This window comes from Hippichthys cyanospilos, chromosome 20 (assembly GCF_059441005.1).
Source record: "Hippichthys cyanospilos isolate Australia breed blue-spotted pipefish chromosome 20, RoL_Hcya_1.0, whole genome shotgun sequence".
Taxonomy (NCBI): Eukaryota; Metazoa; Chordata; class Actinopteri; order Syngnathiformes; family Syngnathidae; genus Hippichthys; species Hippichthys cyanospilos.
The window spans coordinates 4670637-4698414 of record NC_142388.1 but is presented as its reverse complement, the minus strand read 5'-3'; the positions used below and the strand labels follow the sequence as shown (position 1 = coordinate 4698414).

The following is a 27778-nucleotide window of genomic DNA, read 5'->3' as shown; positions in this document are numbered from 1 at the left end:
TTTCTGGAGTCTTAAAAAAAATGATAGCAATAAAAATCTGTCTTTGGGATGAAATGAGTTGAGGTAAAAAAAAAAAAAAAAAAAAGACATTTAACTGTTGAAAACACGCATCTCTGAACCGTGAGTCATTTCACATCATAAAGCAGCAATCGCCTCATAAAGCTGACTGAGAAAATACTAAGACGTACAAAGCTGCCATCTTGGCAAACGCCGCCTGCTTCGAAGAATAAAAACTCGAAACCCAATTTTGTACCTCCAAAAAATGCTTCCTGCCAGTTCTCTTATTCACTTACGCCGCTAAATATATTAAAATAGATTCAATTGGCGGTTTCCTCCGTTTGCTGACCCGCTAGCACGGTGAAGGACCGGAGCCTCTGGCACCAGCGCAAGCAAAACACTTTGCAGATACTGTAAATAGGAAGAGAACGCAAGAGTGCACTCGGCTCACTCGTCCACTCTGCTACTCTTTAATGAATGCGCCTCCGGTCTAGACAAAACGACACGTGCTCATGCGCAGCGCAGACCGACTAAAGATGACAAAAGATGACAAACTGCGAGACACCGACTGGTGCATAATGCAGAGGGAATCATACGACTGCCATCTTAAATGGGATATGGCGGCTACCTGTATATGTCGGTTCGATGTGTTCATTTATGAAACCTCTGTGAAATGGAACCTTGGATTCTTTTTATCACACATTGAGGGATTGAAAAATGTTTAAACTCAAAAAATTATAATCATAACATTTCTAGGAAACGTCTCTCACTGTCTGATCAAAAGAAAACATTTGATTTTAAACTATAGACAGAAAATAGAACTGAAAAGAGGTAAATCAATGGCTGTGCTCACACAGTTTTTACAAATTCAGTATTAAAAATATAAAAATTGAATACGATCTTGTAAAAAAGACACGTAGGCTAATCTAATATTTTATGTACCGAAGTGCATAGAGCATGCATTTAATTAAAGTAATCCATTACTTTAGATTACAATTAACTGATGTGCCTAAACTAATCAGTTAATTTAGTTAAGTACGAAAGTATTACTTTATGTGCATATACAGTAAGAATCAACTACTTTTGGGTTAGTAAAGTAAGTACTAAGGTGCTAAAAGTAAATGATTACTTTTGGAAGTATTTTGGTATTACTTTGTGTACTTGAGTGCATATAATAATCAACTACTCTCGTAATTAAAAAAAGTAAAACATTACTTTTGGAAGTAAAGTGCTAAGGTAATTTATTACTTTATGTATTTAAGTGTCTAGATGGATCAATTACCTCAGTACTTGATTATCAAAGTAATTTATTTAGTATCACTTAACTAAATTGAAAAAAACAAAGTTACTTTAGTTAAGTACTAAGGTATATAGTACATATAGTAATCGATTACTTTAGGGTTAGTAAAGTAAGTACTAAGGTGCTAAAAGTAAACTATTACTTTTGGTAGTAAAGTTCTAGGGTAATCTACTACACTGTGTACTTGAGTGCATATAAAAATTACGAAAAATAATAACAATATGCTATAAATATAAATAAATAATAATATTCTAGGTGTACGGGACAATATTTTTAAATTATTGTAAACCTCTATAGTTTTTTTGTTGTTGCCTTTTTACTGTCCGAATACCTAAATAAAAAAAATGTATAAATTTGTTATAGAATACATTAAAACACATTTAAGAAATAAAAATAAAACAGCAATTAAAAAACTAATTTTCTAACTAAGTGAAGGAATTTTCATTACCCGATTTTTCTTTTTTATTGATTTTGACCCAGGTTCTGTTCCTTTTTTTAACCAACTTAAGGTTTTGCTATTTTATCCACCATAATACTTATATCTTTTGATTATGATCTTACGTCTTCCCTGGGATAAATTCCCGTTTCAATCGAGTATATTCATTACTCCCAATTACTTGCGGAAATACAGTATTCTTTAACAAAAGCAGTGCCTCCTAACTGGAAACTGCAGAGCCTGCATCGGCCGGTAAATGCGCTTTTATTCCATTAGCGCGCATAATCAAATAGATTATGTTGACCAACAAAAGGCGGCAAGCTTTTAATGCGCTCTTAATTGGGCCGGACTTTATGGCTCGTAACTACATGGATGTGTATTAGCCCTTTACTACCAAGGAAGTTACGATGCAGCGTCGCACGCATGAATAGCTTGTAATTATTCATCGGGCAAAGGCTGCGGCGGAGCTCGGGACCATCCCGTTTGACTTTGCTCGGACTGGTCGCTGGGTAATTATGAGGGACATATCGACAAAATTAACAGTCTTCGCTGAACCTAACATGTGCAATCTTCTGTTCGCTTTATATCTGTCTTTCCCCATCTTCTCTCTGATGCGTCTTCACACGAAAACAAACACAACGGCAATACGAATCCAGAAACACAGCAAGAAAATCCCCATCAATGGCATTTCAGTGCCATTAAAAAAAAAAAAAAAATCTGGGCTGTAACACAATGAAGCAAAACCAAAACAGAACAATACATAAAAAAAAATATTAAAAAAACAAAATGACTCTTGGAACGTACGCTGAAATTACCCTGAAATTTTACACCATGAAACATAACAAAAAAAATACTAGAAAAACAAAATCAAATTCAAACCTTACAAACTATAAATAAATGAAACGTAAATTTAAAGGGGAATTCAATTCCAAAATGTAATATGTTCTTTGCACCCCAACACGTTTAAACACAGCATGTGATTCTCAGAAAAATCCATCCCTTTTATTCAAATCAGGGGGCGGAGCAACTGTGAGGTAATTTTCAGTAGACAGGAAGTGGCAAATTGGCCACATGGAAGTTGTTTCGTTTCACGCAATTGCAACATTAATCAGAACATCGTGTTTAGACTAGTGGAAGCCCATAGAAAACAGTTTCCTATGTTTGAACATTTTTCATTAAAAAATTAACAAAACATAAAAAAAAAATAAAAAAATAAAAATAAAATAAAATAAAAAAAAAAAATGAAATAAAAAAATATCCATCCATCCATTTTCTAGGACCGAAAAAACATTATGAACAACCACATTTAAAAAAAAATGCACCTATGTGTAAATAAAACTATCAAAAACAACAACAACAAAAAATCATATATCATACAACAATAAAAGATGAAAACCTGCTTTCGAAAAAGTGAACAGCGCAAAAAAACTCTGCAAGTAATTTGCAGTCATTCCAGGCCAAACCAAATGCTAATCGAACAAATGGAGGGCAAAAACCCAATGGAAAAAAAAAAAACATTCAAAACGCCGGAGATAATCTCATTAGCATATCGAACACAAACACAGCGAATTATAAAAAAGGAGGTGAGGTCGAGAGAATCCTCCGATAAGTCCTTGAAAGACTAATGGGCAATCGTGAAGCGCCGTTACCTTCATTAAGCAAACGTTTCCATAATGTACATGTAATGCGCTGATCCATTGTGCTACGGCGCCCCGACGAGACTCCCGATCACTCCTCCGCACCGCCGCATTTATCACGCCGTCCTCATTTACATCCAAAAACACTTAAGAGATGTTTCACGCGCATCTTCATCTACATATATCAGGAGGATTGCAAACAGGACTGTCAAAGATTTGGATCCTTTCAAAAAGGTTTCAAAAATAGAACGGGATATTTTCAAGAAGAAAAAATAAATAGATACATAAAACAAAGGTATATTTTTGGACGGGACTTTTTTTTGTGAGTTTGCTCATGATTATCCTATTAAATTTCCATGTTGCCAAGTCAAAGTGGCTTTGTATGAGATTCCAATTTGTTGGAAATGGGATCAAATCTCTTAGTACGTTTGTTCTCGCGGTACCCCTGAAAATGGACAAAAAAACCTTTCAAATTAATTTTAAAAGTAAGAAACCCAACATAAACTATCGATAGAAGGCTTGATTTGTTAAAATAGTTGTTAAAATATGTCTGAAATGTTCAGACAATGAAGTATATTCATTTAAAATGAGTGACACAATTACGAAGTTAATAACAACCGTTAACTACTGTGCGAAACGTCGGGAAGGAAACCCAACAAACGCGTGAATAAAGGTTTGATTTCTTAAACTAAAATCCGAAATGTTCATACAACGATAACGTATACTGATTTAAAATCAGTTTAAACGTAAGCATATTAAACGATCGTTAAAAATATAGCTAATCATAGCTTGTGCTTAAATTGCTTAAATACCACGAAGTAGATAATAACTATCGTAAACTATTGTGCGAAATGTCGAGTTCACGGAAGTAATTAACCTAACAAACATGTATCTAAAGAAAGTTTATTAAAACACAGTTTCCAAACCAAAATCCGAATTGTTCAAACAATACTGTATGTCTACAGTACTAAGCATTTTTAACGATCGTTCAAAATAAAGCTAATCATCGCTTGTTCTTAAGTTGCTTAAATACCACGATAAAGTAGCTAATAACTATTGTAAACTATTGTGCGAAATTTCATGAAAGTAACAAACCCAACAAACACGTATCTAAAGAAAGTTTACCAAAACAAAGTTTCTAAACCAAATCCGAAATGTTCAGATAACGATAACGTACACTGATTTCAAATCAGTTTAAACATAAGCATTTTCAACAATCCTTCAAATTAAAGCTAATCATAACTTGCGATTAAGTTGCTTCTCACGATTAACTACTTAATCATCACCACGATTAAGTAGTTAATCGTACGAAATGTCGATTTCACGAAAGTAATCAGCTTTTGAGCAGCTTTTACCGACCCCTGATTCCGAGTGTTAAGTGTTACAAACACACTTTAGCGTCCGTTTTCCGACTATTTTACGGCTCTAATTTTGAAAGCCACATCAACCAAAAGCAAAACCAGTTTTTTAAGCGCTTCTGAACAAAAAGTAAACTCTCACAGGCGACGCACACATCAGGGCAGTTGCCGCCGGACGTGGAGGTATACCCCGCAAGTGGATAAAGCCAAGCCTGAATAAACACCTTCGGCAAGCTCCTCCGTGAACTCCGCTGATGGAAGGCAAACACACGTCAACTGACACTCTTGTTTTGTTTGGCCCGCAGTGTGTGCGTGTGAAGTGTGTTCAGAACCGAGCGTCTTCTTGAATACGATGGCCTGCTGCTATTTTTTTCAAGCATCCGTGAACACGGATGAATTAACAAGGCTAACTGGAGGTTCGGTCTCAAAGCAGATGAAAGCCCAAGGAAAAGAATCCATTTTTGTCGTTGTTGATTACGGCACGTTCTTTTTTGCAATGAAATGCAAAATAATGTCAGCAGAGGATAAGATGAATGCCGCCGTCACCCGAAAAGATAATAATTATCTTGACATGGTGCTTTGCAGATAAACAGCAGACTGTTTTTTTTTTTTGTTTTTAAGATGACAAATGTTGATGGATCCTCAACTTTACGTCCTTCAAATTTCCCTCAGTAAAGACAAAAATACAAAACAAACAAAAAGTAAAATGAATCACTGATGGCACAGAATAAACTTTCTTCTTTTGCAGTGTTGCTCAAATGGGGGTATGGGTAACCCTGGGGGTACTTGAAGGAACTCCAGAGGGTACTCAAGCAAACAAAAACATGCAAAAATCTTTTAAAAACAATTATTGAATCTATCTATCTATCTATCTATCTATCTATCTATCTATCTATCTATCTATCTATCTATCTATCTATCTATCTATCTATCTATCTATCTATCTATCTATCTATCTATCTATCTATCAAGATCGAGCATTAACAGGCTGTTAGATCTATCTATCTATCTTAAATAGATAGATACTGTATTTTTCTGTCTATATGTTGACTTCATGTAGTAGTCGAAGTCGCCCCCCTTTTTTACTTCAATTTGACTGAATTTGACAAAAACGCAAGTGTAAGTCTACCACTGATTTTAATGAGTGCAAATATCATGGCTGTCCAATTAAATGAAAATTGACGAAATGAAAGTAATTTTAGACACAGTTCTTCATCGTATATCGATTAACATACTTTTGTGGTTATGGGGGGGGTAGACGTGCGAGGCAATGCAAAGGTGCGCGTAGGTGCAAATGCTGAAATTATGTTGCAGCAATCAAACGATTTTATTTTTTTTTACATAGCTGAATATGAATTTGTCAATAGCCATACAGTCGGCAGATCCTTTCTGCTTGTCGTTTGTGCAAACTTCTTTTCCAATTTGTTTAAAATGGAGGTCTCCAGAAATGCTTTGTTGAAACTTTCTTTACCCATGTGACAACTGTGGCCAGATCAGATCTTGGATCGGTTGCTCTTCCCTGTGTTAGTCCCCCCCCACCCCAACTGCTGACATCCAAAATGCTCTCGCGTTTTAGTGCTGAACTGATAATTCAAGCCGTCTTTTCTTTTTCATAATGCTTCAAACTCCACCAGAAAAATGATCGACGCAGCCTCGTTGTTGACAACAAAGAGCCAAAAAGGCGGCCCTTGATGAAAGTGCAATCACACTAAAACGGATCCATACTAAATCAATTTAGAGGTGAATCCTGGATAATCATTTTAGGATTTGTAAATGACCTAATGATGTTATTTGATGTTATTCAAAGTTTGAGAACAAAAATCGGCCTGGTTTTGAGTTATGTGGGTGGTCCACCCCCCTATATGGGAGTTGAAAATGAGAGGAAAAAAAATCTCGATTTGTACAAGGAGGAATAGGACGGATCAAAATCAGCAATTCTTGACTAGTCATTTATTTACTGTACGTTTTTATTCACCGGCACTTTATTTTCTAATCACCAGCCCAACTTCACCGTCCACCCATTTTTAGGTAATTTTAAGAACCCCTGCGTACTAAGCATGTGTGCAGCCAGCACATTCACTCCTCATTTGGATTAGTTCTGTTTGACTAAACAAACCGCTTTGCCTTTGCATTGTTTTTGACTAAGACGTCGGAATTATGCGGCGTCGCGCTAAATATGACAGTCGCGACTTTGCCTGCGCCCGTTAACCTCGCCGAGGCCTCGCTGCCAATAAAACAGATCAAGTGGATTAAACACACCGACAAACTCACTTCCCAAACCATCCCCGTCTTCTAAAAAGTGTTTGCTTTCGGACCGGATCCCCTTCGGGGACACGCGACGGCCGCCGCAAATCCCTTTCAGCCGAGGTGGTCAATGAGCTCCCCGAGTCTGAAATGAGCTTGCTGCCCCCGCGCAACTCTTAAGCCCTCTTCAATCAGTCAAACATTAGCCGCTGCGGCAAAACGCACGCGGGGCAAAATGAAAGGAAAACGAGCGAAACCAGCCCCCGCTCGAGAAAGAGGAAACAAACGAAGGAAAGAAAAACAAAACGGGAACGCCGTACGCCGAGGATCGATCCGTTTTCGGAGTTGGGGCGGTTTGTTTTATTAACTTTGCTCAGGACCGTCCCCCACGGAGCGCAAACAACAGAGGTGTCAGCAGGTAGAAAATGCGCTTTGTCGGACTAAATGTGTTAGCGCGGAGTTGGCAGCGGAGCAATCATGGGCTCCCGCGGGCCGCCGGCTTGGGTTATCAGCGTAAATGATGGCTTCCCGTGTCATCGCGCCTCTATCCGCCATCCATCTCGCCGTCCAAATGTCCTTTGATTCTATTGATGGTGAGTCACGCCTTTATGAAGCTGCCTTTGATCTAATCATAGCCGCATACATGAATAAAATCTCGGGGCGATTATTCCAAAACCGAACGGCCGGATTCTAAGGAGGGGCGGCAAACCCTCCAAACATCAAGAAGGCTCTGGTAAGCTTGCCGTATTGAACGCGTGCTGGAATTTCTGCCAAGTCTTTCTTTGCTGGAATAATTTAGTCGACAAAAAAGGCCCACTTTTCAATCTTTTAAAAGGATACGTTACTTATTTAGTCCCTGAGCAGTAGTTTGATCATATTTAGGGACCTTTTTTTCCACTTTATTCTCGCAACATTTTATCCAAGGGATGGCACACTACCGGTAGTGTGATAACTAAGTCATCGAGCCATGTTGAACTTTGACATGCTGTCACCATCTGGGTGAAATTTCAGCTCCACGGTGTCAATGCTTTCCCTTTGATGTTAGATGCATTCGATGTAAAGATCAAAGGATTGAACTTAATCCTCCACAAGGGTTGCCATTTTAGCTTTTACATTTTATATTTTGTCGATAATTGATTACATTTTTATTTTTCATTGAGAGTTACCGCTTGGGTGTCTGGGGATTTTTCACGAGCCCAGTTGTATTATCATCCAACTTGTTCTGACTTTGAAAGGTCATAACATCATCAAATATAAATACTGTATATATTTACTTTCAACTAATCAAACTGTTCAATGGCATGTATGTATTATTGCTTAATTAGAGTATTATGACTTTTAGATACTTTTGCATTCTGGGAGTCCAGGCTAAGCCAATCATCGAGGTCATTGAAAAGCTTGCAAATGTCATAAATTGGCCGCTATCGCCACCTGGTGGTTTTGGGGTATCAATACAAACATTTCTATTGCGCCTCGTTCGCAAGTTGCCGTTGAAAGGATTAATGCAAAAATCGGGGGAAATGCATGATAAAACATTAGGTTTTCAATATGTCCATCACTGACAATATTTTCATTTTTGACTGGCAGTAAATGAGTCTGACATGGGCGAAAATTGACACCTGCGGGGTGTACCTTTCGACTTCCTGTTTGCAAGCATTTAGAAGGGACGGGAGCGTGGCATATTGAAAGTCGACAAGCTATGCAATATTTTAGCCCCCTAGTGTTGATTTGTATGCTTTTTTTGCAGACCTCTGTCAAACCCCTCAAACTAACTCATTCAACCCCAAGGGTTTAATCAAGCCCAGATTAAGGATCCAATAGCTTAAATACCTTCAAAAACACATTTTGCCAGTAGGATCTGGACTGAAAATGTCATCACATGATGTCGAGCCTCATCTTGCGAACGTCACATGACTAAAACTCAGCAATATACAGTATGTGAAAAACAATGGTTGGAAAATGAATGAATGACAAAACACTGAGTAAAATGTCATTACTGAGTAAAAGTAAAAATGAGTAAAAAAAATAAAGAGTCATTAAATTTTGTCCACGCGACTCACCTACATGCCATGGAAAATTTCAAACTTCAAATAGTTCACAAGTTCAAGTTGGCCCAGCGGCTAGTATGAGCAGTTCAAATATTGTGGGACAAAATCATAGTCTTAAAATTACCGCTCCAAACCAAAATGGTAGCCTTTGCATTTCTTATCGGGCATGTGTTCTAGAGACTTTGCCCGACTCCATAATTCTATGCCTATCAAATTTTATGTTTGCTAAGTTCAACTGGCTTTGGGAGCTGAATTTGCATTCAATCCGTTAGCTGTGTGTCTGCCTACAAAACAGCATTTTTCCACTAATTATATATTTTAAAAAAAAAAGGTACATGCAAAGTGGCTAAGAATAGCGTGTGCTGCAGAGGCCCTTCAATTAGTGTGGCCCCTGAGGGACGAGAGCACGAGAGCAACGTTGCTCGGGAGGAGTGGTGTTCTGCAGAATCAAGTACACGCGTTTACCAGGCCGCACGCGAGGGCGTCGTATTAAATCGGTGAGGAATAACGGAATTCCGGATTCTGTTCAAATGTTTGACGATGCAGATCAATATCTCACAATACAAGACATTTCTTGGTCCGATTCGCATCACTCACCGCCAATCAGCATGACTGAAACGTTACGGCTGTAACCTTTTAGTTTAACATACGATGTTCGATAAAACCTGTCCTTGGCATCTTGGGTCCTTTTTTTTTTTTTGGACGATTGGTGGCACAAAAAGGTTAAGGTGTCTCTCATGTCATCAAGATTAAAAACAGTGCGAAAATTAAGTTGGTAGAAAAAAAAACATTTGACTTTGAGTTGAGTCCAGCCGATTAATCGTCCCTTTAAACAAAGACCAAAAATAATTGGCTAAATCGACAATATTTGCTTTTTTTTTTTTTTTTTAACTTTTTATCTTGATGTACTTCATTTAAAACAGTTGTATTCAAATAGCACTGTTGTACTGATTAATAACTCATGATGTCAGATCATAACCTTGTATTTTTAAATCAGTGCTTCTAAATTATATTTTGCAAAGTCAAAAACGTGTTAAATGAGATTATTTTCTTTAAGAATTATATAAGTAAAACTGTATCCTTTTTCACAATAAACAAAAATAGCAATATAAATCAACTTTCGACAACCGTTAGCTACTTTTGTACAGCGTTTATAAATGTTACAGGTTAGTCTAAAAGTGAAAAAAATCAAGTTCTTTGAAGGGCCTGAAATTTAAGAAAAAAAATTATACCAATCCTTAATTTATTGCGTAATAAACACAAAAACACTATACATAAAAACACTTTAAGTATAATATGCAAACACCTATGAATTAAAAATTATGAATATCCTTAAAACTTCATTAGAATGAGCCATGCAATGCAATCTATAAACAGCTTTCTTTTAACCGGCTATCCGCAGGGGATCTAAACGTTTTCTGCCCAAAATCAGCATTGGCCTCAAAAAACGGATCTAAATTGGGTCCTACTTGACAGAACTATACATCTCCATTCACTGCATGTATTTGATTTCTTCATGCTGCGCTTTGCATGTCATCACATTCTCTCTCCAACATGCCAACTCATTCCATTAGGGTATACAGTATACGGCATTCATCTGCAAGCGCTCCCTCGGGAGCACAATTAGAACTTTCCGCTTTGTATTTACTCGTCTCCAGAGTGACCTCAAACTGCCAGCGAGCTGAAGGGCCCGGGAGTGGAAGGCGTCTTTGGAATTTCCACAGCGCACCTTATCCCGCTCTCCATTCCCGGGTGTGCACTTCGAGCTCCAAGCCCTCTGCTGCCTAGCTGGATGGATTTCTGCTCATAAATAAAGCCGTAGCGGGCGGTGGCGGTTTGAGTAAAACGGAGGAGCGCGCGGGAAAGGATGGTGGAGAAATGGCTGAACTTCATGCGGACCAGCAGACCGGCTCGAGATGATAAAAGATGAGCGATAAAAGTGAAAGGCGCTTTAACTTGCGTACGTCAACTTGTGCATGTAACGGATCAACATGATGGGTTTTCCGATTAGGTCGGGGTTAGGATAACTCTTGACGGTAAACCTAATCCGCTAAATTGAATTAGGGGTTGATCATAAATGGAGATTTGGAGTTGGGTTAGTGTTTAGGTCGGGGATTATGATTGGTGAACCCTGCTAGTAAGTGCAAGGTGGCAGCTGTGAGGAAAAGAGAGAGATGAAGCGATGCGGCCAAGTGTCTGATCTTCATGCGGGGACACAGATTGCAGTCCGATTACAGATGTTGACTTTTAACCCATTCAAAGACATAGCCATATTTATAGGGTCCAAACATTAATTCCTAGGTGGAACTATTGCAAAAACGTCCTTTATTAGGCGCATGTTTTTCTATGTTTACGTTCTTAAGAGAGAAGAATTTACAGGATTTTAGAGAATATTTGGGTTACATTAGAATATAAACAATGGCTGCTATGGAGATTTTCAACCATTTTGCCTGTTTAGACTATCAGTCAAAAGTGGTCGTTGTGCCCAGTGAAGGGAAACAGTAAAAATCAACAAAACAAGCTAGTATTTAAAAAAAAATCTTCTACAGTCATGCTTTCTTTCAAAGGCAAGGAGATAAATTAGTCTTTTTTTTTTACACTTCTAATGTGTCTGCCATCAAACTTTTTTTAAATTTTTTCTTGAAATAGTAACATATGCCAAGGGCCGCAAAAATGTGAATTCCGGGCACAACTGGCCCCCAGGCCATAGTTTGGAGACCTCTGTATTAGGGTAGAGGTAGATCTGAAAATAGTTGGCAATGAATGAGTTAAGACACTCGAATCAAATTGGCGTTGCTCGCATTTGCAAACCTATTCACATTTTTTTTTAACTCGTTCCACTCGCTGAGGATTGGGCAAAGAATTCAATAAAATAGCAAATCCTAGAACTAGTGTAAATCAAGACGGAAAAAAAAAGTTCTGTCTCTCTTAGCAAAGCAACTTCAGCCTGCAATTTTTTGCGAGGTTATATTAAAACATTACAAGAATATAAACCACAGAACTGCCGAGTGTTTTGAACACCTGAAACACGCTGGTAAAACCTTTCTTTCAAGTCGCTACTAGCTAGCGGCACTAAGGTCTTAGTTGACTCATATTACTCACAGTAGACGTCCACCCGGATAGATTTGATGGCGGGCGAGCCGAGGCCGTTCTCGGCCTTGCAGTAGTAGCGCCCGCCCTGCGTCCTTAGGATCTTGGCGATATGCAGCGTCTCATTGAAGACGCTGGAGTCCTGGAAGCGGTCCGACACGCTGCCGGCCGTCTTTGTCCATCGGATCTGAAAAAAGAAAAGAAATGTCAGGAAATGGCAACTATTTGACCTGAATTCATACGATTTTGTGTGCTTTGTAGCTAACAATGGCTATATCGGAAGGGGGGGGGGGCACATTACCCTTCTTGGCAGATGGGGGCCAAGCGGAAAAGAATAATAAACATTATATATCCTCTTGAGACCTATTTATTGACAGTATGTGTCTTATTTTGTCTCAGCAAGCGAGCAAAGTGAATTGCACCCCACCCAAATACATTAGATGTCATAGAAATGAACAGGTTGTCCTCTACTGAGGACACCAGGACCTAGTAGGACACCTCTAATGTGTCAAAAGATAGACCAAAAACAAATGTCTACTACATTGGACACAAAATGATAAGCCTCCTGTTCATTTTGCTTTTAGTTGCAATACCACTGTTTGCTGCTAGATGGTAGTATTCCAACTTCAGCCTAGATTTTGTTGAAGATGTATGAAATGAAAACCTCTTCAATCCTGCCTTTTATGCCTACAAGAAGGGAGCGCTGTAAATTCATTCACAGGATAATCTTTCAGCATATAAAGTCGTACATTCTAAAATATTAAACGTGTTTGAGAAAATACAGCCCATTTATTTGTGTCCAGCCAGCTCATTAATTTGCATCCATTGTTGTGTCAATTTTGTCTCAGCAAGACAGCAATGGAAAGGCCACGATGTCCTTTACTGAACACACTGGAAGTTAGTAGAGTAGCTCCAATGAGTCACAAGATATGGACCAAAACCAAACGTCCACCAACATGGACACCAATGAATAGGCCGCTTTGCTCTTATTTTACATTTAGCTTATTTCACATGAGAAAATATAGTACGTTATTTTAGCCTCAGTCTTTTATCATTGTGACAGAACCATTAACTGGCATGTCTCCACAGTAGACACAGTCACCTTCCGTTGCTTGTTTGTGGAGCTAATGCTAATTATTTCGCTGTTGTTTTCTTCTTTATCGGACAGTCACAAGGCTTAAAAACGTTGAAATTCCAAAGTAAAAACATGTTAAAATTTCGAAGAGATATACCTGACATGTTTCGGCATTATCTTTCACCTTCTTCAGAGTATCCCAGAAGTAACGCTAACTATTTTTCGTCCTGTACACTTTACACAGGCACTGCCTGGTTGGGAATAGCTACATCTAAAGCTGAGGTTAGGGCTTTCTTTTACAGACGGTTTTGGTGAACATATGATCCGGTATGTAGAAAATCCTGTTTCAGGATTGTCAGAAAGACACAACATGAAGTCTTGGCCGTTCACGCTAGGACCTCGCCGCAGCGCTCTCAGCATGACTAGCTTTCGCTAAACGACGGGACCCCGTTAGCCTGTGGCACAGCTGTGTAATGAAAGGTGAAATAGCAATACTCCCCAGCCCCACCTAACACTGGCTTGTAATTGACTCTCCATCATGGCCCTCCCTTGTCCTCATTAAACCATGCGGCATGAACAGGTAGTGTGACAAGCGCGGCCTGAGGGCCAGCGACGCAGTCGGAGGCAGCCGGCGGAAGGCTCCAGTCGATGCCTCATCCTAAGTAAGCCGCAGATGGACTAGCTTTGCTCCAAGAGCTTCGCATATCCCCGGTCTGCGTGACCGTCTGCAAATTAGAATCCGATCCTTCCTCGCTGGATGGTGCGCTTGCATCATCTCCACATACTGATAACATCTGCGCAGATAGCATAAGATGGAACAGGGATATCGGTGCGTGTAGGGATTTACTGCTATCTGGGGAAATTGCTGCTGCCGCCGCTGTTGTGGATCTTGGCGGCACCGCCCCGAGGTAGACACGGACTGGGACCCGCTCGGATTCATGTCCGTAAACCTGATCGCCTTGCCATGTGCCAGATTCTCGCTATGGAGCTCGATGGTCTTTTGAGATGTTCCTTGAAAGCTAATGTTGACATTTTGTCTGCTATACTGTATATTGAATCCTGCAGGAACACAGCGGGTATAGCGTTAAAAAGGATTGCCTATGGCCCAGGTGTCAAACTCAAGGCCCGGGGGCCAGAACCGGCCCGCCACATCATTTTATCTGGCCCGCCAAATGCTGATTTGATTTCAAGTTTCTAGCTAAACTCGCAGATTGTCTTCAAAAATAAACAGTTTCTGTTCACAATCTATCTTTTTTGATCTATCAGTTTTGATCGGCCTCTGTTTTCAAAACTAGGTAAAGATGTAAACCAACAAAAACGGCGTTTATTAGACACGTTTTTTTTATTTTTAAGTCCTAAATTTTCAGTATTTTAGAGAAATTAAAGGGGTACGTTAAAATTGAACCTTTTTTTAGACTATTTTTAGATTGATTCCGGCCCTCGAACAGACACTATAAGACTATACAATGTGGCCCACGATAAAAATCAGTTTGACACCCTTGGCCTCTGGGATAACACGCCGGGCGGCGAACTGAACAGAAACATCTGCGGACAAAAGAAACATAAGAAATGCCGAGTGGCAAATCGAGATCACCTTTGAATCCCGAATGGCCCGACTTCCTTGTTAATACCCCAATATCCTTTTCTGCAACGAGGAAAAACGCTGTACACACCACACCGCATGTCCCACAGCAACATTTAAGAGAAACTGTGACCATTAAAAATAAAACGGCTCTAAATGAGCACCCTGAAGAGAGAATACCTCTCTCGGCCTGATTCGCTGTGATAAAGAGAAAAGCACTCCATAAGGTGGGCGAAAAAAAAGCACAAACTCAGCAAATGATCGATGCTAACTGTTCGAAACATCATGAGTTCAGCAAAAGTTGAACTTGCCAGCATAAATTACAAGTTTTTAGGAATTTCTACATCACCTTCACGCAAGTACTAAGGATCTTAAATACAGAAGGAAGCCGGCTTGTGTTGACCTCAGCAGAATCCCACAATATAAGATCGGAAAGTTCTTAGCCGGAAGCTATTTTGATATTTTTTTCCCCCATGGGAGCGCCTAGAACCATGCGGAAGGGGAGTTTTGAAGGATGCCTGCTGAGAACAGTTTGACCCTCTTGGCTTTCACAAGTGCATCACAAACATTCTTGATCTGGGAGTCACTGGCGGATTCCAGCAATGTTGATGATAATCATTTTCCCGAAGAACACTGGCAGCTTTGCTTGATTTGCTTTTTGTCTTCTTGCTATTTTTTTTCTCTCTTCCTCCTCCAAAGATGTAGACAGCCACATTTTACATACTGTAGTTTGAGTGCATCCCGCAGCTTTTCAAAAAACGGCAGTGGTTAGAGGAATGATAGGAATAACATCAAATGGCATTCCAGCGGTTCGACACAAACCTATCAACAGATTCTCGTGGTATTTAGTAATTTTCCATACACAACAAGCCAGTGTTGGGCCCACTGTCAACAAGGTAGCTTGCGATGTACAATTTCTCAACAATTAACCGTCTACTACTGCGGAAATATATTGATAATGTGGTATATACCTGTGTTACTATAGATTAAACTACTTATTATGTATTGTAGGCGTGAACTGACTTAATTTGACCTAATTTACTTTAATTAAACATGACTTGTGAAAGGCCTGACGACGACAAAGTCATTTCGTTTAGTTTTGATTACGGAGCTGAGGTAGAGTTTTTGCACCGGGTCAGCCAAGTAAAGTTTCATGTGTTAGCTACAATGTTTTACCCTAAAAAAAATGTTTACCCTAACCCTGGCGACATCGTGAAAGGGGCAACACGCTGAGAGGTGCGGCTTCAGTAAACGAGACGTTTCACTTCCTGGTCAGAAATATCATTACCATAAAAGTTATCTAGCTTCAAATGATTTTTTTCTGTCTCAAGAGCCCAGGTTGAGAACCAGCTTAGAAAAATGCATAAAGCATGACAGCGCTCTCCTTCCTGCGAGAAGTAAAGCTAACAAAATAATAACGCCGTCCCTACTCCAATCCGACACCGCAATAGCAGGATCAACATTTGCTTACGAGGAAAGCGCAAGCTCGTCCAGATTAGTCTGAGCAGTAGCTGAGGCCGCGCATGCTGCGATGCTGCGGCGAGAGCTAATTGAAATGCGCCCGGCGTCTGCTCTTATGCCAGCGTGGCATGCTGCAGCACGCGCCCAGCACGGCGAATGGCCTATAATTCCTGCTGCAACACTTCCCCTCGCCCATCCGCGCGACGCTTTCCTAATTGCTCGCCGTGTTTCCTTTTAGGCGCCCACGGTGGTCCGTGCCACTCAGCCGCTCGGCCGACTGTGGCCGAGCATCACAATCAACCGATCAGAGACGGAACGGGGGGGGAGGGGCAAATTACAGAGCGTGAGCGCGGGGACGACAGGTCTATATTAACGGAATAGCGGCTGACCCTTTGCGATATGGCCCGATGGAGACGACGGCATTACGACGTGCCCTACTTGTCGGGAGGAAATCAAACACATGATGGCTGAAGTGCGGAAAATGCGGAGAGTTGCAACCTGCTGGTGTAGTGAAAGCTAGAAGAGACACGGAACAGGAAAAGAAACCAACCTGTGGACTGATACATATATATATATATATATATATATATATATATATATATATATATATATATATATATATATATATTTTTTTTTTTTTTTTTTTTTTTAAATGGTTCAACGTTTTTTCAATTGTTTTTTTTTCAAGGCATAAAACAGAGCACTCTGCCATCTGTGTTTGAAAACCCCATTTGAAGTGGTATCTCTATGTGTATTTTATTCACCAACTTTAGCACATGCAAAACGATTAGTTTTATTCCTGCCTTGGAAATTTTAAATCAATGTGCGTTTATATAACACTTAAAAAAATAAAGGCATACGAAATTTAGCATAGGAGCCACTAATTGTGTTTTTTTTCATGTTTTTTTATCCTTCCGTAAAGTGTCCTTGGGTGCTAAATAAAATGTATTATTGTGAATTCAGATTCTTTCATTTTCCAATAAATTTGCCCTTAATTTGAAAAGAAAAATGCCATGAATTAAATTCACTGATACTTTACTTGAAGAAACCTTGTTAAATTTTCATATACCCCCTTTGAAGTGTCTTTAAATACTCCCAGGGGTCCTGGTACCCCAATATAACAAGCGCTGACGTACAATATTGAATTTTAAAACAACCTGTACAAAGAGAAACAATGGCAAAATAAACCCGATAGAGCCCTGACATGAAGCATCAAAGTAAGAACCCAAAAAGAAACATTATCGATGAACCACACCAAGTACCATGAAGAAAAAAAATACACAAAGAAGAGAGCAATACAAATGAAATAACAAAAAGGGTAAGAAAAACATCCAGCTAGTGTTAAAAAGAAAAATCTATGACAGCGCTCTGAAAAGATGCGTCAGATTGCAGCAACTTGTTAAAAAGAACATTAGCGGACGAACCAGATAAAGCAGAGCACTGAAAAGAAACATCTAGGAAATAAAAGACATTGGGGTAAGCTGGCGGAAACCAAAGAAGAACGGCTAGACGTGGTACGCTGTCGAAAATCAGCGCGGGACATAAATTGAAGAAACGTAGCTGAGGCTGAATGCAACCGGTAATCTGGTATGTTTGAATGCAGGGGCTTTTAATTGCAGTTTGAACCGCGAGGCGAGGTTGAGGTGAAAGCGCCGCTCCTTTGAGGGTACTTACAAGGCAAACTGAAAATACCAACGATCGGATGGCGCGCAAATAAAAGGAGCGTCCGTCCACACCGGCGCTGAAGGCCGAGCGTCTTGGGAACTTCGGGAAACAGATCACATACGCCGACGAGTCTGTCTCAAAGTGAAATTTCCAAAGGCCAGAGGTCGGCCTATTTGTACTTGCTGACCCGTGGCGCCGTGAGTTGAATCTGGCCGGAGTATAATTGAAAGCGGAAAGGGTGGGGAGGAGAAAAAAAGAAAAAAAAAAAAGTATTTGCAGTGTGCGGTGGCAGGCTGTATGAGGCTGGTAGTCAAACAGAGCCGTGTGGACATAATGGATAGAGGCCAGGCCAAAGGAGACGAGGGCAGATGGCTTCATCATCGCCGACTCTTTCGGCGGCCAAAGAGCAGAAGTCATCCGACTATGAACAGTCCGAACCGCCGACGACTGATGAAGATGTTTACCCTTTGCTCGAGTACGCTAGAGTGATTGCGCCATTTGCTTCGCCCGTTCTCAGAGTCGAACTCGCCGAATGGATGGGAGCAAAGTGCTGAAAAGAAACTTTTATGAATGAAAACAAATGTGCGAGAGCGTGCCAAAGAAGTGTCTACGGACCAATACAACTGAGGAGAGGACTTCAAATACGAAAGGATGGGCCATAAAAAAAACATGACATAATATAAAAAAAAAAAACATAGATATGACAAAAGACAATGTTTACTTAATTTATTACACAGAAAAATAGAATGTCGTGAGGGCCATATATATATATATATATATATATATATATATATGTGTTTTTTTTTAACTAATTAAAGGCTGTAAAAAATTAGCAATCAAGCCTATAATTACACATTGTTTATATATTGTATTTACTTAAAATAAAATGTTATATTAAGGCTTTCTGTTCAAGGCAATGAGTCCATTTTTTTACACTTTTAAAACTGTCTACTATCAAACAATTACCTTTTGTTTGTTTTTTTTAGATAGCATTTCAGGCCATGTCAAAATGTTATTTTAGTACAGGATATGCCCTAGATCAGTGTTTTCATCCAAGAACCCTTAAAAACCCTTAAAAAGTGGAAAGAATTTAAATCCTTTAAAATAATTAGTGAGTTACTTTCATGTTTCAGGAAAATATAAGTTCATAAAACACATTTCATATTCAGTTGGTTATTTAATTATTTTTAAAAGCTAGATTTCCCCCCATTCTAGAATGTTTACTATGACCCCAAAAGTTGAACACTTTTCTGTGGACAAATATTTATTTATCATCATTTCTTTTTGATAACAGGTCTGACACCTTATGTTGATTATTTTTTTTGTGGACAAATATTTATAATTCCGATCTATGATCCCAAAGAGGACACTTTAGCTCGATTATTTACTTGTACCCCCATTTGAGTTGCTAAAATATGAATGACAGGCCACAAATAGCCCCCAGGCCTCAGTTGGGAATTAAAACCGTGGAAAAACGCAAACAATGCAAACAATAATAAAACCACAAAAATTGCAGAGAGAAACCTGGCACTGAAAAAGTTCTGGCTCCACAGCTGATGCCCCCCCCACCACGTGATATAACCAGCAACTTTAAACCACCCTCATCTTTTTTTTTTTTTTTACGCAATCCTAACAATCAATACTCTCGTTGCTCGGGAACCGGAATGGATGCCGACTATCGATCAAACGAGCGGTGGGCTCGGGGGTATGTAAATGTATGCAAATGAGTTGGCCGCTGTGTAAATTTACAGCGCGCCTCCTGCGTGATTCAGGGTGTGCCGGCCCAGCAAATTGGAAGCAACGTCGGACGAGAGTGGTAAAGGTTAGCGTGTGTTCATCCTGCCAGCGTTTGTAAATGTGATGACGGCTGACATTTGGTCCTAAATGGACTAAGTTAGCTGGCATTTAAGTATGGCCGACCTGATTGGCTGTCACCCCACAAGCCCTTCCAAAATAAAACAAAAAACAAAACAAGCTGCGCCGCTACTCCATGACGTTAATAGGAACTTAAGGGTGTGTCACGTGCAACATTTCTGATTATGTGGCTACAAAAGGGCGACATGCACTTAAATTTCTTACTTTGTCTCAGCCTATGATGCTAACATGATTAACTTTGGAGTTTTCAGTTAATCGCATGGATTTGACCCTTTTTTTGTTTCATTGACCTTCTGAGACCATCTTATTCGTTAATTTGTTCACATTTGAGCTACCCTACCAAGTCCTAGTATGCTCAATAAAGGACATTCTGGCGTCCAATGATGTCTCATGTGTTTTAAATGGGGGTGGGGGGGGGGGTACAATTAACTTTGCTGTCTTAGTGAGATCATTTCGATACAACAGTGGACACAAAAAACAGGCTTGGGCTCAGGGGGCTAAATAAATAAAGCACACTCTGAAAAATGCTGGGTCAACAATAAGTCAAGACCGGACAAAATTGGACCATCTTGGGTGGATTTGTCTCAAATCTTGTTTTGTACAAATCAAACCAAGAAAATGGGTTATGGGTCAAATTAACATTTTTTTTCCCCCTTCTTGAGGCAGCAGTGTAAAGATGCAAAAAAAATTGTCATCCCTTTTGACCCGATTTGGGTGATTTTTGATCCTTCAAAAAACATAAATCAGCGGTGTCAAACATATTCAAATCGTGGGTCAAATTTTACTTCAGGTTTCTGTCATGACTGTGAAGTCAAATACATATAAAGTGTGAACGTCACACACACCTCATTTTGAAATGTGAGGCCAATAAAAACTGCTCAAAATGCTTCCAAGCCTTTTCGAAGTTTAGAAACTTTTAGTTCGAAACTTTGAAGTCGAAATTAGCATTTCGCGGGCCATGTAAAAAGATGTCGCGGGCCGGATTTGGCCCCCGGGCCTTGAGTTTGACACCGGTGACATAAACAAATTCGAGCCCGACAATTTGGTCGGCGCTTGACCTAAATTGTATTCTTTATAACCCGTTTTAAGAGCGCGGCCTCCACTGGTCGAACGAGCTTAGCTTAGCGCTCACCTGCGGCCGAGGATGTCCCGTCACCAGGCAGCTGAGCTCCAAAGTCTCCCCCTCCCGGATCGTATAGACGCGCTCCGTGTGCCGCTCCTCTTCCACGTTGCAGGCGTGCCCCGAGTGGATGATGCGGACCGTAGGGGGCGCTGTAGAAACAAGAAGCCGAAACTCATTAAGTTACGACCCGAGAGTTTCCGAGCGCCGTATCGCGCGGGGTCAAATACTCATCAATCAGCAAACCCTTTACATAAATAACATATAGATTAGCCTCGGGGAAGCATTTAAAATGGAAAATATCAGCATACTTTCAATCACACCTTCCTACCTAGGAATGCAAATTGCCAATTAAAAATATGTTTAATTAAACATTTCCTGGCGCACTTTACAGCGGGAAAGTATTCATGCTGTTACACCCCTCAGGGCTTGTTGACATCTGAAACGCAGTTGAATGCATGTTGATGGCACGGAAAGAAAAATGAGTGTTTATTTTTAACCCCCGGGTGTCAATGGTCAAACTGTCAAATTTTGCCATCAAATGAAATCCGTTTGCAGGCGTTTGGGAATGAACACATGCCGATGTTTTGACAATCATTTTTAGCCTCCTCGTGTTCTTTTTTTTTTATTGTTTTTTGTTAGGTGGCCCAAATTGGGTTGAAATTGGCAGCAGGGGGTTTATGGATCAAGCCTTTATTTGTCGATTCACTCATCGAAATTTTGCTTTGGAATGCCATTTTTGTTCCATGAACTCCAACGTAAAGGTCAGCTGGCGGAGCTGCCGCTTGACCTTTTACTGGGCACAACGGTCGCTTTCAGCTGATAGTCTAAACAAGCAAAAACGGCCGTTATTAGGAACAGAATTTTCGATTTTTAAGTCGTAAATCGGCAAGAATTTTCAGGATTTATAGCTACTATCCCAAAACAGGACACTTTAAGTTGAATATTTTTCTGTGGAAGAATATTTATTTATAATTATTATTTTTGTGAGAACAGATTCAACTTTTTTCAATTTTTGGGGGGTACAAATATCTATTAATAATTAAGTTAATGATTTATTTTTGTGAACAGATCTCCACTGTAATCCCGAAACAGGATGCTTTACGTTGAATATTTTATTCATAAATATTTTTTTAAATCAGTTAAAACTATATTTTTTGTGGAAAAATATTTAATAATAATTAAGTTATTTCTTTTTACTAACAGATTTCTTCTATGTTGCAAAAGAGGATGCTTAAGGTTGATCTTTTTTTTGTGGACCAATACGAATAAAGTTTGAAAGGGTTTAAGTTGAATAAATCAGACACTGATGGCATGTTTAAACTTTTTTTTTTTTTAACTCAAAAATGCTTTGCTCTGGTTGAAAAAAAAGATATCTCAGGGAGTCCATCTCTGAAAAAAGATTGAGAAGCACTGTTCTCGAACTTCTAATTACGCTTTCTAGCGGCAACAAAAAAATCCATATGTTTAAGGCGAGGCTTTTAGTCAAGTGTACAATGCGCCCGGCGTATCTAATTAAGCGCCCGCTCTCATGCAACATCAAGGTGAGGCTCTCATTCAAGTGGACAATTCAGCCAGTGATTAATGGAGCCGGGGCGTCCATTTGAGCCCAGACCCGTCTTTGACTCCTCTCAATGGGCTCCTCGCACTCCAAAACATAAGCCCGTGCCCTCCCCTCGCCTTTTGATACACTGGCACCGAGTCCCGGCGGGGGGTTGGGGGGAGGGGGGGTGTCGGTGGCTAGCGGGCGCGATAAGGACCCGCGGTGAGGGAGCTTCATGCAAGGCTGCCACTTAAAACAAAAGGAGGCTCGGTAACAAGACCCCAGGGCTGCAGGCCAACAAAGTACTAATGCCATTTAGTCCAACGAGCTGCACGCTATATGGGTCCTGGAGGAGAAGTCGGGGAAACACCCATAATTAATGATCCCAAACTGTGCACGCAAACGCACACGCATACATCATATTCTTTACGCGCAAACAAGCTTACGGAGGCAAACACGCCTCGCTTAAGCTCACATAATGGCCACGATAATGCGTTTGCAGTCGCAGATATGCTTGCGCGGCGAAGAAGATGCTCTTCTGGCACACCCCCCCGCGCTCCTAGCGCCGAAACAAATCGCAGTCATTAATACGCCGTTTCCAAACGTGTCATTAAAAGCGCTTCGTTTCATTACTCATAGCATTTGCCATATTGGGACGGTCGCAAAGATATCTCGGCAAATCGAGGGGCTCGGAAGCTAAAGTCGAAGTCTCCGAACGCAAAGCCGACCCCCGACGGTTGCCCCGAAAACACGGCTCAGCTTGAGAACGTCACGTGACCTGTGTTGGGAGTAACACATTATCACAGTCGTGTACCGTCATTCCCCAAACATGAGATGCACTCTTTCAGCAAAAATGAATGTGTGTGTCCGATAAACTTAAAGGGACAGTGTGTAAGATTTGGACCGTTTTTCATCAAAAAGGAATAAATGATTATACATTTCAAAATATTGTAAATAAATGTGAGCTCGGTGGCGCAGTGAATAGTCCACCTCGCAGTTCAAAAGTCCCGGTTCAAATCCACCTGGCTCCGGCCTTCCTGTGTGGAGTTTGCATGTTCTCCCCGAGCCCGTGTGGGTTCTCTCCGGGCACTCTCGCTTCCTCCCACTCCCCAAAAACATGCATGTCAGGTGACTTGGACATACTAAATTGTCCTTAGGTGCGTTTGGACGCGTGATTGGTCGTTCGTCTCTGTGTGCCCTGCGATTCGCTGGCAACCAGTTCAGGGTGTCCCCCGCCTATTGCCCGAAGCCAGCTGAGATAGACGCCAGCAAGCCTGCGACCACTGTGGAGAGAAGCGGCTATAGACAATGGATGATGGTCAATAAATGTGTATGTTTTAAACATAATCGCAGGTCTAGATATCAGAAATTTATATTCCCCTAACCCTCCAGAAGCTGGTGTGTTCTAAATCTTACACATGGGCCCTTTATTTTTTATTTTTTTGCAACGCCATTCAAGGAAGACTGATCTGTCAGGCACATAGCAGAGTTTTGACACACAGATGTGTATTTTTCTATTGACAGTACTCTTAGAATAATAACCATAACAGTACGAGTTAGAGGGTGGATGTCAATTGGTATTTTAGGCAAAATGAACTCTAGCTGCACCGTGCAGGGAAGGATAAACAACAGCTTCGACCGCGTTCAAATGACACTGCCGCCGCGTTCTCTGACTGCTCACAATGTGGGAACTCTGAAACACACTTAACCCACAACAAATATAAAACTGTGTTTACGCCTCTGAACAATTTATCATTTATAATCCTAACTTTATGAGCCTTATGTGAAACATTTCAGGTGAAATTTGAGTCTTCTTTACTTTAAAAAACTAGAGAGCCAATGACAAGCTACTAGTCACTTTTTTTATGTTAATGTAAAGATATTTTCACAGAGTTGAAATTTCCTTTTTTTTAAGCACAATATCTCTGCCAAAACCTCAAACAAATCCAATTCCTAACACCATCCCCTCAGTACAACAAGCATAATATTCACACTCATCTTAGGATAATTAAAAGTTACGCATGTTTTTCAAATAAGAAAGAAATCGAAAGTCCTGCAAAGAAAACCCACGCAAGCAATGTGCAAATCCCCAACAGAACACCCAGAGCCAGGACTCAAACTCCAAACCTCAGTGAGTGTGAGTCAAAAAAATAATGAGATGTACTATAGAGTTGCTTGTTATTTTGCTATTTAAGTGCCTGCCATTTAACAGCATTGTTACAAACAGCAGCGAAAACGCGAGTTTGACTCAGTGTATGTGGACTCATTTACATAATCGTGTCTATTTTGGGTTGCGGCGTCACTCCCACTCACTTCCTTTAACACCAAAAACCCTTTAGCGGCACACACAAACACAACGTGCACACAACAGAAAGACAAGCAGAGACTCACGTGAGGTCATTTGCATAAATTAAGATAAATAGGCTACACTGCCTTGTTTGTCATAAAGGAAACAAAATCGCTGCTATTGATTGTCTGATACACCATTAGGGTGGACCAACTAGGATACACATATATATATATCTATATATATATATATATATATATATATATATATATATATATATATATAGATAGATAGATAGATAGATAGATAGATAGATAGATAGATAGATAGATAGATAGATAGATAGATAGATAGATAGATAGATAGATAGATAGGTAGATAGGTAGATAGGTAGATAGGTAGATAGGTAGATAGGTAGATAGGACAAGGGATGGGACAAGATCTCGCAAGACGAGATCTAGCGAGATCCAACGCCACGAGATTCCTCACGCCGGCATGCCACGAGATTCATTTCCTTTTCACTTTTTGGGAGGGTACAACACCTCCACCACGGTATGCATCTAACAGGCTGCAGATCTAACCAGAATCCTTCCCCTAACACCAACAGCAGTCACTGTAACCATTGCGTTTTTTATAATAGCAGTGAAGATTCCGGGGCCATCATAAGAGGAAGTAGGCCTTCAGTAATTTAGTGCGAGGTGCTCTAGATGTCTGACTTGAGTGTGACGCATGAAATGAATAGTTTGTCTCACAGTTGTCAACACGTGAGCACTTCCTCCTAATGGAGAGTGGCCTCATGCATGCCTTTAAACATCTCGCCAGTAGCACATGCATATTATTACATCAGGCCTTGTCAGGCGCTATTGATCACGCACTGTAATGCACTCGCCTGCACTCCTCCGCCTCGGCGCTGTTATTGTAAATGAGACTCCGTATGGATCCGGGCCGGGCGCTATCAGCGCGGATCATCCATCACGGGGAGAACACAGACATTCATAAGGTGTGTGGGACGACAAACGCACAATGCCGCTTTCGCCCGCTTCAGCACAAAAAAACGAGACAACGGTGTCCAATCGAGTATCGGACTTGATTTAAAGGCTGTTACTTAGCGGAGGAGCTTCACTCGGCTAATTTTAGCTCACAAAAAACACGACTATAACATGCTTTGTTACTGCCGAGCTGCCAAAGTTCTGCTACGACGGCGGAGGCGTGAGTGGGTTGGATTTTAGAGGACGACTTCATTGTGGCGCCGCACGGCCGGAATGGAATTTTACCGGAACTGGCTGCTACATGTCAGCAGATATCAACAAATTTGTCTTGAGACTTGGGCGACGCAGTGTGTGGCCCAAGACGATCACTGCGGTACGATAGCAAAAGGAAAAACAGCAGTTGTTTGTAAATTGAAGATAGACTGTGATTATAAACTAAACAATACTTTGTTTACGGTTACTCAGAGGGCAAAACAAGCTCGGGAACTGAGTCACATATGGCTTCACTGAGAAACTTAATGGAGCAGATGCACACGATGCAAAACAAGGTCTCTGGACTAAAACAAAAGCTTCTGTCACATAAACATGAGGCGCTTTGTGATGACAAACTTACAATGGTTTACAATGCTCTACTGACTCTCTCAGCAAAGACATAGGGCTCGTCTCATTTCTTTAATTCCACCTTGCTCGGTACACCCACCGTAAATTCCAACAAAATCGGGATTGAAAAAGAAGGGAGATGAAAGGAGGGGGAACATTCATTTTCTATAGCTTATCCTCACTAGGGGCGCTGGCTTGCTGGTGCCTATCTCGGGTCCGTAGGGGAGGCGACACCTTAAACTGGTTGCCAGCCAATTGCAGGGCACACAGGCACAAAAAACAATTCAACAGCCAATCACACATAATTTAGAATGTCCAGTATACCTTCTATGCATATTATGAGGCGTACTTGCTAACAATTCTTCTACATACCATTTCACATCATTGACGCGTCACAAATGTCTATGTGAAGAAATGTATACGTGCGTTGATATATGGGTGTTGCTTTAACCCCCCCCCCCCAGTTCTCCCATCCATGCTGTCACACCACTGTGCTCCATACTCCCCTACACTACACTAATCAGACATCTGCGGGGGACGGATAAAGTCCAAACATGGATGGCATCCAAAGCGGTGGTTGTCAGTTGATAGGCCCTAGCTAGTGGCGGCTCACTGGAGGGAGAATATTTGGCAAGCTAGTGAAGATTCGGGACGCTGCCCGCCAACAGAATGTCTTTCGATTGGACGTCAGTGAGTCCCCCGTGAGCCGATTGTCCTATCAATGCCCACAGCAATGCATCGTTGACAGGGACGCCTTGGCTTGGAGATGTGTGTGTTTGTGTGAGCGTTCTTTATTATTCCCCACCAAACATTAAGTTGGCTGAGGAAACAAGAAACATGATGAAGGAGAACCAATGTGTTTTTTAATATTGTGATGGGTTGTCTTTTTGGAGGCCTTAATAGCCATGTCAACTTATCAATTGTGGCACATGTATTTATCCTCAAAAAGCACGTATTGCAAGGGTTTCAACACCCCAAAATTTTCTTAGTTGTGACACAAGAAATGTAAAAAAAATTAACCTATAAATGAATTATCATTTTGTTTACTTTTTTGGGGGTGGGGGGAATTAAGATGACTTTTTAATAAATCTATGCCGTCCGCCTCACAGTTCAGAGTCCCGTGTTCAATTCCAGCTCACTCTGGCCTCCATTTATGGAGTTTGCATGTTCTCCCCGAGCCTGCATGGGATGGATGGATGGATGAACAAATCATAGTTGTTTTTTTTATTATTAAAGGGACACTGTTTCGACTGTTTTTCATGAAAAAAAATCAAATAAATTATCCAATTTTCAAAAACTTGCAAATAAATGTGTTCTTAATGACCAACAGTATGTTTTAAATTTAATCGTAGGTCTAGTTATCATGAAATTATATTACATGGTGGGGTGTCACTTCTCCGGAGGCGGCCATGTTTGTTATAGCTACGGACAATGGTAAATGCAGCACTTGCAGGACCTCCTGCTGTCCGTA

The 27778-nt window shown here is 40.6% G+C and overlaps 1 protein-coding gene across 1 annotated transcript in view; it reads right to left on the bottom strand.

Annotated features, from left to right (window-relative positions):
• LOC148407017 (MAM domain-containing glycosylphosphatidylinositol anchor protein 2) overlaps nucleotides 1-27778 on the bottom strand; it is a 199947-nt gene that overhangs the window by 88585 nt on the left and 83584 nt on the right. The window contains exons 4-5 of the mRNA XM_088402897.1: nucleotides 20901-21040; nucleotides 12123-12297 (exon numbers count right to left, since the gene is read on the bottom strand). Coding sequence (XP_088259023.1) covers nucleotides 12123-12297; nucleotides 20901-21040 — 315 coding nt within the window. The remainder of the gene's footprint in view (nucleotides 1-12122; nucleotides 12298-20900; nucleotides 21041-27778) is intronic.